Below are 15177 nucleotides of genomic sequence, written 5' to 3'. Positions count from 1 at the left end.
TATCTAACTAATGATTTCATTCATGATGCTAAAACATTTGTTGCGTAAGTAATACCTATCTAGTTGAGTGAGGATTTCTGTATCATACAGTCTGTTACTGGTTTTGTATCAAAATCAGATTCTGGAACCAATATTTGCTCTTTACATAGCTAAACGGTTTGATAAATGGGATTTTTTATTTCCTAATAATAAGACTGCTTATAACCATCTCTTTAAAGTCATAGCAAAAAATTTTATAGCTGTAAACAGAGGTTTTTATAAATATCAGTGTAAATATCTAAACAGCGTTTAAAACTATTTCTTCATAAAGTTATTTTACCGTTGCAATAAGCGAAATCCGTGCGCAAAACTTTACGTAGGTTACATCGTTATTTACGAACTCACCGAGTTTATAAATGGTATGTTCTAATGAGATATGTAACTATGGCGAGAATGTGCTCGTCTCTGTTTAATAGTTTCTCCAGAAAATGATGTCATTGCTTTGTTATAAATATTGCATATCTAACCGCAAACACTTGTTTAAGGACAAACAAAACGTCATTGAATTCAAATAATTTCGAGACGGTCACGACTACAATTATTGTTGTTCTCAAGTATGAGTGGATTAGAATAATAGATATTTGATAAGGAGACGATTTTCTGTTTTGGCATATATATTTCGTTCAATAACAATAATTGACCTCAATTTTAAACACATAACCGTTCATAAATAAGCCATAATTTATTCAATTTAAAAAGGCATATTTATGTGCCATTGATTTACGAGTTGAGTAATGAGTTATGATTCAGTTGTTTTTTAAAAAAATATTTTGTCTGTACACTCAGTACCTACATTAAAAACAAGATTTTGTTTTTCCTTTAAATTTTTCCTTAATAACATTAGACAGCGAAATATATAAGTAGGTATGAAATATACAATGTACATGAGTATCAAAGAGAGCTCTACTAGCGATATATAAAATAGATGTGACGAAATGTAAATGTTTTTTCGAAATAGCGGCTGTTAAAAAGTATGTTAGAATTCCAGTAAGTGCTTACATCGGTATCTATCTAGCTTTGGTAAAGTAGTTTTTTTTGTGGGACTAGAACCAATAGTTTGGTATGAAATAATAAAACTAGAATAATAAAGTCCAACCTGAAATTTATGGTAAACACTGAAATAAATGTATTATAATAACATGTGTTGTACATTTTTGTGACCTAAAACTATTAAGCAACTATTTTTTATTTTGTAGAATCCAGTTATTTTGTTAAGTTGTACAGTGTCTACAGTAGGAGCTGGCAGGTTCTAGCACGATGATACCACTGTCTCGCAGAAGTGTTACTTCACACACTTAAATACTTGTTGGCTTCAGTAGTGAGTAAGAATTTGGAAGCAAAACACCTCCCGCCTTCCTGTATGCCTATTCCTTCATTTTAAAATGGAAACCGTCTCTATGTTCTTCAAGTATTATGTGGATCTTCTAGAATTTAGAACAAACACTAGAAGCTTCTGATAATTAAATATATATAAATACCTATATTCCCGCTACTTCAGATAAAATTTGCTAAATATTGTAATGTACAAATTGTTCTAATTGGTACTTACGTAATAATATGATATGTTCGGGGCGATTAAAGTATATATTATATAATAATAAAGGTACTTTGAAAGAACAAATAAATAGCTGATTTAATAACTAGATTCAAATAAAAACTTATCTTATTGATGAATAGGTTTTTACAACTTCTTATTGTTGGGAACATCTTTCAACAAAGGACAATTGATCCATCCCATTGACGATCCATCCAAATACCTATAGTAGACAAGGTGCCTTTATACCGTTAACGCTTATAGAAAACAAAGCAACGCCTCTCTCGAAGTCTATTATGTAGGGCTGCCACCGGTAGTTTATAATATATCGGGTATGCAATTAAACTCTATATTTTGTGTGAGTAATAAAGTACGCATAAATCTTTATTTAGCATGAGTCGATGATAAACATAAAATAAAATGGTTGTATGAATATTTGTATAAACGGCAACAAATAATGGTTCAAAAATAGCAGCAAGTATTTAATAAGATTTTTGGAGCCGATTGCCGCTCCATGACCATTCATAGAGATACTTTTATCTGTAATGAATAGTAAATGGCGCCACGAAAGAAAATAAAGCGTTTTTAAACCCGATAAAAAATGAAGTAGGTACCCACTAAGTTACGCAATCCCATAATCGATAATTTATCGATCGACTATTAAATTTTAGTAATCATTTGGGTCAACTAATTTTATTTTACTTACAAAACACCGCTTTTAATTATATAACGTAATTTTTCAAAGGAGAGACAAATTTTAAAATTAAATCGTAGAGGACCACAAATGTCTTTAAGTAACAAATTTTAAGATTTGCAATAATTAAGGACGTCATCAAATTAGCCGTACGGCGACTTGATTATGTCTTTAGATCTTTTACTTTAGCGTCGTTTGTGTTATAGCAATTCTTATGGATCTATATTAATGATTTTATACGTTACCTGTTAGTTTGGATATTCTTCGAAAAAAAAACGCCTCATATAGATAACACGGATAAAGGAGCTACAATCAAAGTAAGTAGAGTTAAAAATGGTCAGAGATGCGTTGGGGTAAAATCGATCGTTTTTAAGGCGTTAAATGCATGCATTGTTAATGCATTTTCTTATTTCTTTAAAAATAACAGGTAATATTATAAGAGGCTTTAAAATAGCACTTACTATATTATTAGCAATGTGCGAGAAATTTAGGACTTTCACAGCAGTAAAACCGTGCATTTTAAGGAGTCTCCAAAGTATGTAAAAAGTGCAAGTATTCCGACCTGCGTAGTAATTTACACAAACATAAAAAAAAAAATTGACATTAAAAAATGAATTGCGAAGTGAATACAGCTTGTGTATAAACTTTGACAAACACTTATATAATTTTACAATCTTAAGATCAGATAAATTTAATCCATTCTTATAAGACAAATAACTTTACCCGTATAGACCAGATCTTAGTTAATAGACGTGTTTCGATAAGCTTAGAGATTTTTTTACTTAATTGTACCTACCGTATAACTCGAAAAGCTGTTAAAAACTCTACTTATTTCAATACTTAATTTAAATAAAGCAAATTCATGCAATGGGCTAGACTGGATCTTTAAGGGAACGGTAAAATACAGGTATTTAATTTGTTGGGACCGTAAACGCATCTTAATTGTCTCTCCTCAGCCAAACTAGTGTATCGTGGGGAATTACATAATGGCAACGCCGAGAATGGTGTCAGAAGTCAACAATTATAATACAATAGCAAGTCATTCGATTTATACGATGTTACCCTGAAGACTGTCTTATCGCAACGCACCTTATAGCATTTACTATATAAATATACTTACTTATAACTAGGTATTTTTATTAACTTACTTTACAAAACAAAAAATGTGGTGTGCAAGAATATTTTATCTATTGTTATTATTTAATAAAGATAATTATTTTGTTCTTAGAGCATTTAAAAAATAATAACATTAGCGTTGTCGGTACCAAATAATTGGTAGATGCAATACAATGAAAAATTATGGCAAATACAAAAGCAAGCCATTTAACACCTAAATACTCAAGCCACATTTATATGCACGAAAATTCTAAAATTTTTGGCTATAAATTCCATGAGTCGCGGAACAAATTATTTAATATTCTAAGCAGAAAGAAGTAATTAACCTTAATGAAAGAACAATTCACTTCACAATATATGGCACCTCAGTTCATACTTCGTACGGACATGGGAAACATTGGAATGTGTGTAAACCCACACATAAGTAGCGTTATACTGTACAGCTTTAGCTATGTAAAACAATATATGGAACAAATAGCTTTGCCAGACGTCCCGTATTTACCGGGACGTGCGGTATTTAGGCATATTTTAAAATGTCCCGGCGGGACGAACTTTGGTCCCGTAAATCGATCGATCTATGATTGACTAGTACTCACACACGCAATGTTCGCATTTTCGCAAACATATCAATAAGACTCGGTTTTTAATAAATTTAATAAAAAGAGAGTTCATACCTGTTTTTAATTACAATTATATTTTTTACAAATATGTTAAATTGAATAAAAATATGTTAAAACTGACTCGATCCGCGGAAAAAATAAAAAAATGTCACAAAATAATTTTGTTTCTTATTTGTCCCGGGTAAAAAAAAAGAAATCCCGTATTTTTTGCCCATTTAAGCATTTGTCTCTTATAGATTGAAAAAAAATCTGGCAATCTTAGCAAGAAATCATATTAAAATAAATAGTAGAAAACAGCAAAATCGGTGATTCCGGACGAGGAGCAAAAAAAGGGTCCTGCAAAGCTGACCGTCATGTAATACTTATTAGCCCACCGCGAGCGCGTGAAGCGACAAAATATGCGAAAAAATATAAGAAATAGTAAAATTCTGACCCAAAACAGGAATGACAATAAGTAGTAAAAGCAGTACTCGCATATGTGCCGAGTTGCTCATGTGCGAAGTGCAATATGAGAGTATAGTAAAGCGATCGCAGCGCACGCCGTGGCAGAATTTTACAACAATAGTGAACTAAATTAAGCACCTATTTCGAATATTGCTATAATTTGTTTTGTATTTTGAAATAGCTCATAATTGTTGTGTTGTGAACTGCAAAAATAACGAAACAATAATAGTTGGTGTATGTGTATTCTATGTTTCTCTTACAGCTTTAAATAAAAAGTACGCGATTATTTTACTGTCGATGAGTTATCATGGTCTCTAAAACTTCACGACACAATTTCTTGTGAACATTTTATTGGAGACGAAAATTAAAATATGCGTAGCCAGTCCGAGTTATGTTTTCACGATATCCTGGTTATAGACACTATTAATTTTACTTCAGGGATAATTTGAAAATTCTAATAAATAAATTTTAATTTTATTTAAGTAAAGTACATACTCCTCTTATAGTTAATATTATAATAAATATTAGATAATGTGTCCTCCAATACTTTTTGTTACGAAAGTACTTATGTTTAAATTAGTTTTATAGTCTGTTAATATAATGAATGATGTGGGTTTGTAACAAGTAAGATTTGTCATTATTTCGTAACCCTTTAACCTTGCTACAAGTTGTGCTAAAACTTATTTATTGCTTTTTATCACAATTTGAGGTTGAAAACTTATTTTGTGCCTATATTTCAAATTGGTTTATATATTAATGTCCATTTTCTATGTACGGTCTCCAACAAGTTTCTTTGAAAGTACAATTTGTCGACTTTCTTTTTATTAAGTATATAAATACTTTATTAGAAATTGATATTTTTATGTCATTATTTGATATATCCTTGATAGTTTCGAATGGTAGTGGGCGCTAGGTATATTGTCAAGCGTAGGCACTGTTCACTGTAAACTCCAGTTGCGGAATAATTCGCATTAATTACACAAAGGGGAAATCAAAGCACATGACTTCGCATATTAAATTAACCGATACGCCTATTATTAGTTCTCGGTTGCAATTTGAATAGTGGCGCCTACTTATTTTTAGCCGCAAGATATCATTTAGGTTACGCATAAGTTGGTGGCAGCAGGCGTAATTTTTTTTCGATTTATTGTGCACATATTAAATAGGTACTATTAAGTAGTAGGTACTTATTCAGTTATAGTTGCTTTGATCACAGATTCTAATTCATTTAATCTGTAGTACTTATTATCTCAGTTTATTCCCTGAATCAGGACAGTTTGGAACATCTAATACTTAAAAGTAATACTTATTTTCTGTCGTGTCTATTTTTTATTTGAGCTGATTGTTAAGGTTCCGTACCACAAAAGTACGATATATCTATCAAATTTTTTTTTTGTAAGAAACGCGTAGAGTTATCAATTTAAAATTTATATCAAATACTCGGGACTACGGTCCCTTTTAGGTGAAAAAAAAAAATCAAAGTTTTAAGTTCAAACCCATAGGTGACCTCTGGTTCATGTTGACCCAGGATCATGTAATTTAACAAGAAACACTAAGTACCTAACAGCTCATTGAAGAAAAAAACTGAAATCTGACAATATATACTTCAATAACAAAAAGAAACGAAATTTACTAATACAAACTTATAATATGCGGTTGATGCAACAACCGTGTCTAGGGATGCAAAGTTAAGTTTGTCAAGTTTAAACTTATATACGCACTTAGATACCGTACCTACAAGTTTGTATGGAATCTTCGGCGCACGAGTCCAACTTGTACTTGTCTGCTTTTCAATTATCAGTTACCTTTATTATACATTACAAACTTTCTGAATAGGAAAGTGAATCAGTAATATTTCAATAACATAACTATAACTTAAAATTGACTTGCGTTGTATTTAAAGTAACCTTGTTTTAGTTTTTGTCTTCAGGTATCTTATATTTATCTAACTTTTATCTCTGATAGAAAAACTAGCTTTTAAATAACTTGATATTAAATAAAGGCAACCTACTAATCAAATAGTAATAACGTTTACTTTGTGGGAATCGATCTAGGAATCCATCACATTTCTCCACTTTTGTTCTTCTAGGTGATCGATTGATTTATTTCTACCAATAGATACTTATCGTTTTCTTAGTATACGTATTTATATTTTATTCTTATATAATGTGCATTATAGTGTCATTTTGTAGAAAAAGTTCTCGTAAATAATTTTTTTTTTACAGATATTTACATGTGAACGAAATACACCATATTAAGCCGGAGACGTTCTCTAATATACCTCGCCTCGAAAGACTGTAAGTAACTATAATAATATATTAATGCCACCACAATAATAATTATAGGCAACATGTAAATAAAGCCCGCTTAATCGACATTGCAGTCGTGAACTCTCATGATCTTCAACTAACCAAGTACTCATTAGAGATTAGGTAGCAACATGGCGTGCTAACCAATTTTTAGAAGTTGGCTGAAATTTATAATTAATATAAAAAAAATAACATCGTATTTCTGTAATATGTTATTTAAACGTTGGTTATTTCAAATTTTTTATTATGTAGATATTGTTTCGATCATTTTATTATGAAAATACCACTAAAGTTGTTGATTGTGTTTATCTCCTCCTAAAGTATACATCAATTTAATTTTCAGCCAAGACTATTAGATAGACAATTTAATAAGGAATATTATGGTAGTATAAAATTACCAAAAAGATCCAAAATAGTTTTTTAAGACATTATTCGGAAATCTGCATATTCCTGCTCGTTACCCACTCACCGTTTGTATAGTACTTAGATACATACTATAAATTTGCAATTAATAAAAGTGGGAAATGATTCCACTCTTATTAAATGATAACAGTGCAGTCTGTTCCGCATCATATCTAAATGCCTACTTCGATTCTAGGGAAAAAATATCAGTTTAGCGTATGGTAAATATGAACATCGCAATTTTTAGAACAAACAATCTCACAAACAAATACCAAACACTAACAAAGTTGTAGCGGGACCCTTTTATAGGTAACAACCAGCGAGTAAATGTTCGATTGTTGATCGATATCGATAAATAAAATCTATGTTTATATACATATAACAGCGAGATTTTTATGGGGTTCTGTTCTGAGGAGTTTACAAGATAGAGTTTTTAAAATAAGTCATAGGGTAAAACAGCATGGAAAACCAGCGACCAAAAAGGCTCTTTGACTCAGGTTATTTTTTCAGGTAAGGGTAAAACCCCTTCGACAGGTGTTAACCGGTTAACAAACAGATTGTTATAGAAAGTCGATATTCACGTAAAAAAAAAATGTTTCGTTTGGATTAATTAGCATAATGATTATATAACCCTAAAACCAAAAGAATATGCTATTGAGGAAAAATTGAGGTTATTAATTTTGTATCGCGAGTAATGGGTCCTTGTGAAATGATTTTACGAGAGTTTTTTTTACGTTTTTTTTTTTTAATAACATCAATATTAAGTAGTAATTTCAAAGAACGGGTTAATGGCGTTTTCCTGATTTATGAGTATGACCCTGTTTAGTACAGGAAAATTAGATATTTTGTCCACTACGCTAGCTTAATGCGATCTGCAAAGTGCCCTTTCAAATTCCTATCTAGAACTCCAGGTTTACGGATTTCTTCGTAATGTTTACCTTTGCCACAGAACCAAGCGATTGGTAACTAAACAGCGTTAAGTGAAAAAGTTACCCATGCGTGTCCGGTGTCCTGGGATCGAACCCGAAACTCTCATTTACATTTAATTAACTCCCGCTAGGTTATTGCTACTAATAATTATAATTTGTCATTCCATTTTAATGCGAGCTGCGGCCTAATTGCATCATAGATATAATTACCGGTAATATTCAGTATTCCGTCGTAATATCTATATAATGACATACATAAGTGTACACTTTATTTTTACATTTTTAGGTACTTGCATAACAACCATTTAAAAAGCATTCCGAAGGGCTCGTTTAGCGGCATGCCGAAGTTACGTAAATTACGCCTGGACAGCAACGCTCTGGTCTGCGATTGCTCCATGCTGTGGTTGGTTCGGATGCTCGCCCAGCACAGCGATATGAATGTTGCCGCCACGTGCTACCAACCTGCCAGCGTCACTGGAACTGCATTGGCATCCATGAGCGAAAACGATTTTAATTGTCGTATGTAATTTTTGGTACTTTATGCATTCATAACCTCTTTGATGATATTCTTGCACGATTTGAGCAGTGAGCAACGATCTATTGTTACTGGATTTGTAATATAATTTAATGTGATAGTTATAGATACAGCAAATGTAATCCATTAGTTGGTAGTTAATGATTTTTGTACTCCAAAATTAATGGAATATATTAACCCATGTCCGTCCCACACCATGTTATGGGTAACTTGCTTAAGGGTTTACAGTTAACACCTTTTAGGGTTAGTAAGAACAATCCTTACTTAGTGCAACTATGTCTTCAAATATAATGTTTACTTATGTCTTTTAGCTATGAATTAAGTAGATATACTTAATTAAGTAGATATATTTAATTTTGTTATCAGTCTTAGTGATGTGCCACCAGGAGTCATGAATGATTTACGTCGCCGAACTTCCGTCGCGTTACAATGAGCGCATACTTAATTTTCCATTACTTTAGTCACAACTGATCAAATATTATTGCGTATTACTTAATAAGCATACAAAATTTAAAAAAATAGCTTGTTATAAATTATGCAGTATAATAGTGTAGTACGACGAAATCTAACTACTCTAAATTATACGTAATGAACAGATTTTATATTAGCAGAGTTAAAATAATATTGTAATTTAGATTGCTATAGGTACTCAGACATCGGCCCGACGAGCTTTTGCATACGGTCAGCTGAGCTCTTGCAAGATGCCAACTTGTTTACAAAAATTTCAAGAAAACTAAAGAAAATTTTCCCAAGATCACTTGTACTGTAACTTAATACAATAGGAACATAGAGAATCCGTTAAATTTGAAAGTTTTAACGAAATAAATAAGTCTTAAATTTTAATTACGTTTATAGACACTTAAGTCGGTATATGCATTTGCGTGGCCCGAAGCACCATAACAAAGATGACTTCTGGCCCGTATAGAAAAAGGTTGATTACGAATTACGCCTGATATAGGCGATGATGAAAATCTATGACAAATTATAAGTATATATGACAGATTAGCTATTGAAGAATTATAGATAAAACACACCTTTAGACATAGGTGTACTGAAGGGGAATGACGGGAAGGTCGGTATGTGGCACCTAGATTCAAAACAAGAACATTCATTTGTATATAAGTAGGTAGCTATTAGTATAATGTGAATATTATTGGGACTTATGTTTTACCTCCTCTTCCCCCTGACTTGGAAGCTGGTTACGCCTGTGCTTATAGGTAATGTGAAGGAGGACATTGCCCCTATAAGCACATTGAGATTATTGATTGGCAATTGAAAATTTTGCAGGACATCCCGAGATTAAAACTGATCCACAAGATGTACAAGTAAGTTTTGGAAATGATGCCACGTTCACATGCGTTGCAAGTGGCGAACCCGAACCTGATATTATTTGGTTGCGTGATTCGACTGCGGTACCTTTGGACGGAAGCCGTTATGAACTTCTTGATAATGGAACTCTTATGGTTCATGAACCTGATGAAAATGATGTCGGAGTCTTCGAATGTATGGCTGTAAATCCTGCTGGTGCTGCACATTCCAAACCGGCCAAAATGATAGTTCAACGTGATGCGCAAGGAGAAAGTAGTGAGTGTTTATTAGGATATGACGTGTTAATACAATTAACATCTTTCATAATTTGTATTCATACGTCTTATATATAATTTTCAGGTGTACCTGAATTTACGCTCTTGCCCAGGAGACAGATTGCCAAAGTAAACCAACCATTTGTAAGTTTCGATTGTGTAGCAAGTGGCTTCCCAATGCCTCATCTAATGTGGCTTCTTAACGGTGAAAGAATTTTATTAACTGAACGGATGTCTATTCATCGCAATGGCACTTTGTCGATAAAGAATGTTCAAGAAGACGATGCAGGCGAATATACATGCCAAGCTGAAAATAGGCACGGAAAAGTTGCCACATCAGTTTCACTTGAAGTGAAAGGTAAGTCCGATTTCTAAATAGTACATAATCTTGTATGTCCTTTAAATCTCAATAGTAACACATTTTTTTTCAGCTGCTCCATCATTTATTGTTGTTCCGAACAATGAAACTGTTGCTCTCGGAGATAACGCTGAATTTATGTGTTCCGCTAGGGGCATTCCTAGGCCTATACTGAAATGGTTCCGAAACACTTTAATCTTACCGCCAGGCGAAAATGTAATATTTAATGACGATTATCAAAACTTGACACTAGTCGCAGTAACGAATGAAGACGAAGGAATTTATCACTGTAGGGCAGAAAACACTGAGGGGCAAATAGAAGCTTCGGCTATATTAAAAGTCCAAGATATCAAGGTAATTCCTCCTAAGATCGTATTGAAGCCTGAAGATACCGACGCTTATAAAGAAACATCTGTACAATTACCGTGTGAGGTAGAAAGCGAGCCTCCAGCAACAGTAGAATGGACGAAGGATGGTTCTCGTATATTGGATAACGAAAGAATTTCTATAACACTTATTGGAAGCCTTATTATTAGAAACGTATCAGTGACTGACAGCGGTCGGTATGAATGTTCAGCTTTTAACGAATATGGTCGTGACACTACTTCTGTTTTCTTAACAGTAAAAGATCATGTGCTTCCAGGAGACGAGTATGTTAATATCGCTTTAACACAAGCTACTCGTGACGTTGATCAGGCCATTGCACGAACAATTGAAGAAATGTTTAAAAATAACAGTTCTAAGGTAGATATCCATGATCTCTACAGAATGACCAGATTTCCGAATGCCCCTGCGAGAGAAATTGCACGCGCAGCCGAAATTTACGAAAGGACCTTGGATAAAGTTAAAGAATATATCCAAAATGGCCAGAAAATTAATTCAGCAGAACCATTTAATTATCAGAATGTTCTAACAAACGAACACTTGGACATTATCGCTAGACTGTCTGGATGTGTGGCCCACAGAGAATCTAAAGATTGCTCTGATATGTGTTATCACAGTAAATATCGTACTGTTGACGGCAGTTGCAATAACTTCGCGCATCCCACCTGGGGAAGTTCTCTGACTGGATTTAGACGTATTCTATATCCCATCTACGAAAATGGTTTCAGCCAACCTGTAGGATGGAATAAAGATTTAAAATATAACGGGTTTGCTTTACCGCCGGCACGCTTAGTATCAACATCTATTATAACTACTAAAGACATATCCCAAGATGTAGAAATCACTCATATGGCTATGCAATGGGGTCAATGGTTAGACCATGACTTAGATCACGCATTGCCTTCAGTTAGTTCGCAGACATGGGATGGAGTAGATTGCAAAAAAACTTGTGACTACGCGCCACCTTGTTTTCCTATCGATATTCCGCCGAAAGATCCGCGAGTCACTAATCGAAGGTGTATCGATTTTATTCGAACAAGTGCAGTTTGTGGATCTGGTATGACATCAGTTCTTTTCGGAACATTACAGCCGAGAGAGCAAATTAACCAGTTAACTTCTTTCATTGATGCATCACAAGTTTATGGTTTTGAAGAAGCTGTCGCTGAAGATCTACGAGATTTAACAAACAACAATGGACTATTACGAGTGGGTGCTACATTTCCAGGTAGGAAACCTCTGCTGCCTACAGTGGGAATAAATGGCATGGATTGCAGACTTAACCTAGCAGAAAGTAATCGAAACTGTTTTGTCGCTGGTGATATCAGAGCTAATGAACAAATTGGTTTAGCAGCAATGCATACTATTTGGATGAGAGAGCATAACCGAATTGCTTTGCAGTTAAAAGCTTTAAATCCGTTTTGGGACGGCGACAAAGTATATCAAGAAGCCAGAAAAATAGTAGGTGCAGAAATACAATACATAACTTACGAGCACTGGCTTCCTATCATTTTGGGGCCTGAAGGTTATAAACAACTAGGAAAATATAAAGAATATGATTCGTATATAAATCCCTCTGTTTCAAATGTTTTTGCCACTGCTGCTTTGAGATTTGGACATTCTATGATTAACCCTGTCCTGCATCGCTATGACGAAAATTTCGAGCCAATCCCACAAGGCCACCTACTCCTTCGACATGCCTTTTTCTCACCATGGCGGCTAGTTGATGAAGGAGGAGTTGATCCCTTATTAAGGGGCATGTTTACGACACCCGCTAAATTGAAGACTCCAACTCAAAATCTGAATTCCGAACTGACTGAAAAACTTTTCTATAGCGCTCACGCTGTTGCTCTTGACTTGGCTGCGATAAATATTCAGAGGGGTCGCGATCACGGTATACCACCTTACACAAAATGGCGAGAATTCTGTAACATGACTGAAGTAGATGATTTTGACGACTTAGCTGGCGAAATAAGTGATAAAACAATCAGAGACAAATTAAAGGAGCTTTATGGTTCCGTACACAATATCGATGTTTGGGTAGGTGGCATCCTCGAAGACCAAGTCGAAGGCGGCAAAATAGGACCACTGTTCAGGTGTTTGCTGATTGAACAATTCACCCGGTTACGAGATGGTGATAGATTGTGGTACGAAAATCCTAGTGTATTTAAGATGGATCAGCTGCGACAAATAAAAGAAACAAGCTTAGCTCGGGTTTTATGCGATAATGGTGACAATATTGATACAATTGGAGAAAATGTCTTTTTATTACCGGAAGTCCAAGATGGACTCTCTTCTTGCGAAGACCTTCCCTCGATGGATTTACGGTTTTGGGCTGATTGCGAATCATGCGCTGACAATGACGGTTACAGCAAAGAAAAGCCACGTCTTCGAAGGGAAACAAATGATTATCTATTTACTCTTGATACAGACGAAGAAGATCGTTTAAGTAATCTGGAAAAGATACAGAAATATCTGTTGAATACTATCGATCAGATGCAGAAAAAAATTAACATTCTCGAACAAAATTGTAAATCGGGCTAAACATTGCGATATACATTATACTATTATTTTATTATATATTGTTACTTAACCCTTCATATATATGAACTAAGTATTATGTATTTATCTTTTCGCTAATTCTTCCTATGAGGTCCAAAGAAATGAGACTTAAACTAATTATTTTTTATGATATATCTTATTATAAAGTTTTGATATAAGAATACGAACTGCACTGTTATTATTTTTGATGTATTTACTAAATTAGTCTTAGACAATATCAGTGTAAGTTACTAACGGCTCAATTTTTTTTCCATTGCAATACCTACCATTTCTGAAATACACTTTTTTATGTTATTGCATCCTTTTAATAAACTGCTTGATAATTATACGAGGTAATAACACATAATACATTATAATCAACTATTTAACTCTGAAATAAATATTTCAATATAAGTATTATAATCAAAAACGTAAACAATGTATTGATGTTGTAGATTTAGAAAACGATTTACATGAGCAAATTTTCAAAGTTAGAGGCTATATGGATACCTACAATATATAACATTTTTTCTGGTCTTAGCATAAGATAGTGTATTATTATGAATATGAAAATACACCTAAATAAACATTAACCATTAGTTATGTATACAATATATGATGCGTAGTGTCGTATGTCTTAAGAATTATGGATTAAAAATAAAAAATAATGATTGTTTTATTTTACTCTCCGACATATTATTATTCAGTTCATTTTAAGAATGATTTCTTAATCAACAGAATAAAAATACTCATTAAATACATAAAAACCTTATTAAATTTACAACTAAAATTAACCCTATGAATAACTTTTATTTGAAGATTGAAAAATTAAACTTAAAGTGAACTAATTGCATTTAGGTTTTTAATTATCGCCGAGATGAACTAAGAGTACATTAAGAACCTGATGCATTATCGCCGACATGAACAGAAAGTACATTAAGACCCTAATAAAATAAATTAGACCTGTATATCGCGTGCCAGTCCAAATTATACATAAAGGTTTTGGGGAAATACGAAAAAAAAATTATAAAGGTTTGGGTAAATGTAAAAATGGTAAAACAGATATTTCATTACCAGCAGCAGTGATGTTAAGCGACCAAAGCCGGGCAAAACTATTAAAATTCGTGTACCTCACAAGGCCTTAACTAACTTCCTAATATCTTCACGGTCTGTGGCGTAGTGATCTTGCACGCGCGGTACCACAGCGCCGTGATACCCTGGGTTCGATACTCTGGTCGTGCAAAGTGATGTGATTGCGTTTTTCCGGTCAAATTCATTATTTTATTTATTAGGTTTCCCAGAAGACTTAGCACTTCGATAGCACTAATTTAAATATCATAACTTATAGCTATAATGTAAGTCCAAGTTCGGAAAACTCAACATGTATACAAAATACATACATTAAATTGCTTGCGAAACGACGGTACCCACTTTTCGCATTGTTGCATCTCTGTCTACTCCTTCGGGCATACAGATGTAGTGTGTGAGCAACATTTTCACAAACCTTTGCATATTTAGCTGCAAGTACCGGATTACTCTTACTACATTAAGTTATTTAATGAACTATTGAGTAAAAAAATATATTATACATATGCATACAAGAATGGAAAGTTCATAAGGGTCCTAGTGGGAATGCACCCTAAACGTTGTAAATTGTCGTTATGACTTTTAAATCTTCTACGTGCTGTGTAC

The 15177-nt window shown here is 33.5% G+C and overlaps 1 protein-coding gene across 1 annotated transcript in view; it reads left to right on the top strand.

Moving 5' to 3' along the window:
- Nucleotides 1-14153, top strand: part of LOC115447964 (peroxidasin) — a 39509-nt gene extending 25356 nt beyond the window's left edge. Inside the window, exons 3-7 of the mRNA XM_030175262.2 lie at nucleotides 6673-6744; nucleotides 8374-8606; nucleotides 9910-10206; nucleotides 10291-10563; nucleotides 10637-14153. Of these exons, the coding sequence (XP_030031122.2) occupies nucleotides 6673-6744; nucleotides 8374-8606; nucleotides 9910-10206; nucleotides 10291-10563; nucleotides 10637-13488 (3727 nt within the window). The 3' untranslated portion in view covers nucleotides 13489-14153. The remainder of the gene's footprint in view (nucleotides 1-6672; nucleotides 6745-8373; nucleotides 8607-9909; nucleotides 10207-10290; nucleotides 10564-10636) is intronic.
- Nucleotides 14154-15177: the final 1024 nt, after the last annotated feature.

The sequence above is a fragment of the Manduca sexta genome, chromosome 27, assembly GCF_014839805.1.
Source record: "Manduca sexta isolate Smith_Timp_Sample1 chromosome 27, JHU_Msex_v1.0, whole genome shotgun sequence".
Taxonomy (NCBI): Eukaryota; Metazoa; Arthropoda; class Insecta; order Lepidoptera; family Sphingidae; genus Manduca; species Manduca sexta.
This window is presented reverse-complemented; position numbering and strand designations above follow the sequence as displayed.